This window comes from Syngnathus typhle, linkage group LG3, assembly GCF_033458585.1.
Source record: "Syngnathus typhle isolate RoL2023-S1 ecotype Sweden linkage group LG3, RoL_Styp_1.0, whole genome shotgun sequence".
Lineage (NCBI taxonomy): Eukaryota > Metazoa > Chordata > Actinopteri > Syngnathiformes > Syngnathidae > Syngnathus > Syngnathus typhle.
Window position 1 is genome coordinate 4,227,742 of NC_083740.1, and position 3,313 is coordinate 4,231,054.

Genomic DNA, 3,313 nt, shown 5'->3' on the forward strand with positions numbered 1-3,313 from the left:
CAATATTTTGGCATTTGGTAATAGGTTTGCTTTTTAAACAGAATGCTCTGTTCTGGTTTGCATGTTCTCCCCGTGCCTGCTTGGGTGTTCTACGGGCACTCAAGCAACCCCCGTGGGGACAAAGCGGGATGGATGGATGGATGGATGGATGGATGGATGGATGGATGGATGGATGGATGGATGGATGCACAGTTCTGCCCACTACCGTAAAGAGGCCTGGCTGTAGTTGCCTCTGATAGTGACTGAGAAAACAAAGGTTTCTCAACTTCTATTACATATCCACTTGCGCCCCCTCGTGTCATAACAAATCACTGCACTGGAACAGCAGCGTCATAACGTATCTGTCTCAGCATCTGAGTGCAATTAGGCTTTATCGTAACATCCCTCGCTAACTTTGCGGATCATTCATCGCGGCCTCGGTACATTGCGGATTTAAAATAAAAAAGGATGAAAACTGAGGAAGTATGGCACAAAGGCCTCTACGCCGCCTCCTGCGGCTACCTCAGCTCTATCCGAAGTTGCCCGCAATGATCCAATGCCCCTAGCACAGATCTGGGCAAACTAGGACCCACGGAGCCGTTCAATCCGGGCCCGCCAAAACTGAATCAATTGTGTTAGAACACTTTTTTGGGGGTCATTTCCCCCTGCAGTGACTGCTTTTCCCCAGTAGATGGGGGAAAGGCACTGAGGTGTTGGGAACGGTTCTTCTTAATATCAGCGTCGTCGCTGATCATTTTTTGGGTGATTTTTTTTTTTATGCTGTTAATAAGAGCATTTGTTTTCAAAAAGTATTTTTCGAATATCCATGCTTTACTACCGACTAAAAGCCAAATACCTTTATGCAATGACCGTTACACGTCGTTTGTATTACTTCACACAAACACGCCATCCGTCTGCTGCTGGTTACGTTACTGAAAACTGCACTAGCCCCAAACAGTAACAGGACTTGCAAGAGAAAACCACCAGCACCCGCTCGTTGGTGGATGGAGCAAATGTGTTCAACACTCAGCTGACGCAATGATCGTCATTAAAGCCCGAAATGTGGCCGCCATTTGTGAATGAGCTCATTCAAAACAAAGATTGACGACTTTATTGAATATAGGGGAAAAAAAAGAGAACAATCGAGCAGCATTGAGTTCAAGCAATCAAAGGAAAAGCAAATTAACTCCATGAGCTTAATCAATGACTAAATGCGCCAAAACTTACTTAACTAAATGCGCCTACAGTGGCAAATGTAAGCTTAATCAACGACTAAATGCGCCTATGGTGGCAAATCAATGGTAGTAGAATGCATGCAGAGACCAATCAATGGCTGGTGGGCTGGCTTTTTCTGCCTCCACCTTCAGCTTGCTGCTGTCTTCTAGGCGGCCAGCTGAAGCAGCAGATGCACCAGGGTGACCGTCACCAGCAGAGCAGGTGAGTAGGACAGGCCGCCGACGCCGCTGCCGTCCTCGGGCTTGGGCTTGCTTTCGCCAAAATTGACTTGGTCAGTGCTGGTGTTATTGCTGCTGCTGCCGCCGCCGCTGTTGTCCTTCTTGTTGTTTTTGGTGTCGCCGCCAGCTGAATGGGAGAATGGCAATTGGAAAAGGTCAGGTGGCAACGTTTGAACTTGCCGCACACTTTAGCGCGCAGTACTGCGAGTGCGGTTTGTAAAACAAAAGGTGCTGCTGAATGGGCTTGCTTATTGGTTGGTTTCCACTGCCAATGAAATGCAAAATGTTTTCGGGTCAATCAAAGCTTTTCGGCTCTCGTAGCAGTGAGTGGATTGTCCTGCAACATCAAACTCACCCGGAACGCTGACAGCAAAGAAAACCTCCATGTCAGAGTTGTAGGTGGCCTTGTAGGTTCCCACGTCGGCTGCTTTCAGGTCCTTGAGTTTCAGACCTACGTCGTTGGCTCCTACTTTCAGGTTGTTGGCGGGGAGCTGGCCGTCCACTTTCACCCAGGTGACAGTATCACTAACTGTGTCTGAGATTCCTAATTTGAGGGCTTCGTTCAGCTTGGCCTGGCACGGCACGGTTCCCTTAGCGCCAAGGCAGTTGGCCACTGCCAGCACAAGAAAAGCAGATGGACATTCTGTTAACACGGGATGGATTGTGAGTGTACATTTATCAAAATGTTTGGTAATCATTTGGCTAAGGTGCTGTCATGTGCACCTTCTTGTTTTTCTGACTTGCTCTTTTATGGCTTGCCAGGAGAATCCAAGCCTGCAAATGTGTGTGCGTGTGCGTGATTGTGCCTATATCAAGAAATGGTGCACAAAAAGCTTTCGTGTGGCGACCGGCTTTCTTGCAACATCAAACCTTGGACGCCAAACACTCGAGCTATTTTGTCGGTGCTGGTGCCCTTGAACTCTTTCTCGTCGTCGTCGTCCAGGGACTTGATCGTCAGGGTCATCGCGTCGATTGCACCGTACTTTTCTGATGCAACAATTTCTGTGGTGTCCTTATGCCATTTGAATGGGGTGGTGCCGCTATCCATCGTCAAGTCGAGCTCTCCACCCAGCTTGCCCATGCATGTCACCTTTGTCGCCTGGCCTGTGCAGACTGGTACCACTGCCAGCACAAGAAAAGCAGAATCACTCACTCTGAGCAAAGACTGTGGCACTAAGTGGAAAAAGGCGCCGAGATGTTTTGATATTTTGGTCAAACTTTGGACAAATCAGTTTTTTTCTCCAACTTTTCTCCTGAGCATAAGAGAATTTTGCAAACGCAGTCTCCCTGTGTTGAGTGTGTGCGTGTTGTCCCTGTGCGCGCGCCTTCTCCTCCCACATTCTAAAAACATGCGTGTGCCCTGTGCGAAGAAGGAAATGGTGCGCAAGAAGCTTTTGTGTGGCCAGCGGCTTTCCTGCAACATCTAACCTTGGACCTGGAACTTTTCGACTGGTGAGGTGCCGTCGGCCGTGTAGGTTCCCTCGTCGCCTTCTGCCAGGGTCATGATCTTCAGAGACTTTTCATCTGCCTTTTCTTCGTATTTAGAAGTTTCTCCTGTGTTGACTGGGTCATCCCCATTCTTCCAGGTGATTGTTCCTTCGCCTGTGAATTTCAATGTGACGGCTTGTCCCTTCTTGCGCTTGCACGTCACGGGAGTATTACCACCGGTGCAAACGGCTCCTGTGTGCGCTGCTGCTGCCAGCACTACAAAAGCAGAAGAGGGCAAAGTATATCATCACTCACTCACTCTGGTCTGGGTCCAAAGTACACATTTGAGGAAAAGACTGTCTGACTTGCCGTTTTCATTTCTGAATATTCCTTTAGCCATCGTCAATTGTTGTCTTTGGAATTACGTTACAGGGCTGGATCCAAATTGTAAG

The 3,313-nt window shown here is 48.4% G+C and overlaps 1 protein-coding gene across 1 annotated transcript; it reads right to left on the minus strand.

Annotated features, from left to right (window-relative positions):
* Nucleotides 1-1,088: 1,088 nt before the first annotated feature.
* Nucleotides 1,089-2,993, minus strand: LOC133150912 (uncharacterized). The gene is made up of 4 exons (XM_061273534.1): nucleotides 2,862-2,993; nucleotides 2,304-2,555; nucleotides 1,789-2,046; nucleotides 1,089-1,560 (listed from the first exon to the last, which is right to left on the minus strand). The coding sequence occupies exons 1-4, from the start codon at nucleotides 2,935-2,937 to the stop codon at nucleotides 1,361-1,363; spliced, it is 786 nt and encodes a 261-aa protein (XP_061129518.1). The 5' UTR covers nucleotides 2,938-2,993; the 3' UTR covers nucleotides 1,089-1,360.
* Between the last annotated feature and the right edge of the window lie 320 nt (nucleotides 2,994-3,313).

Excerpts from the sequence above, each read along its gene's own strand:
- LOC133150912 (XM_061273534.1), bottom strand. The coding sequence starts at position 2,937 with ATGACCCTGGCAGAAGGCGACGAGGGAACCTACACGGCCGACGGCACC. Across the intron at positions 2,556-2,861 it reads CGAAAAGTTCCAGGTCCAAG|TGGTACCAGTCTGCACAGGC; the intron begins GTTAGATGTTGC and ends TTGTGCTGGCAG. Across the intron at positions 2,047-2,303 it reads TCGAGTGTTTGGCGTCCAAG|TGGCCAACTGCCTTGGCGCT; the intron begins GTTTGATGTTGC and ends TTGTGCTGGCAG.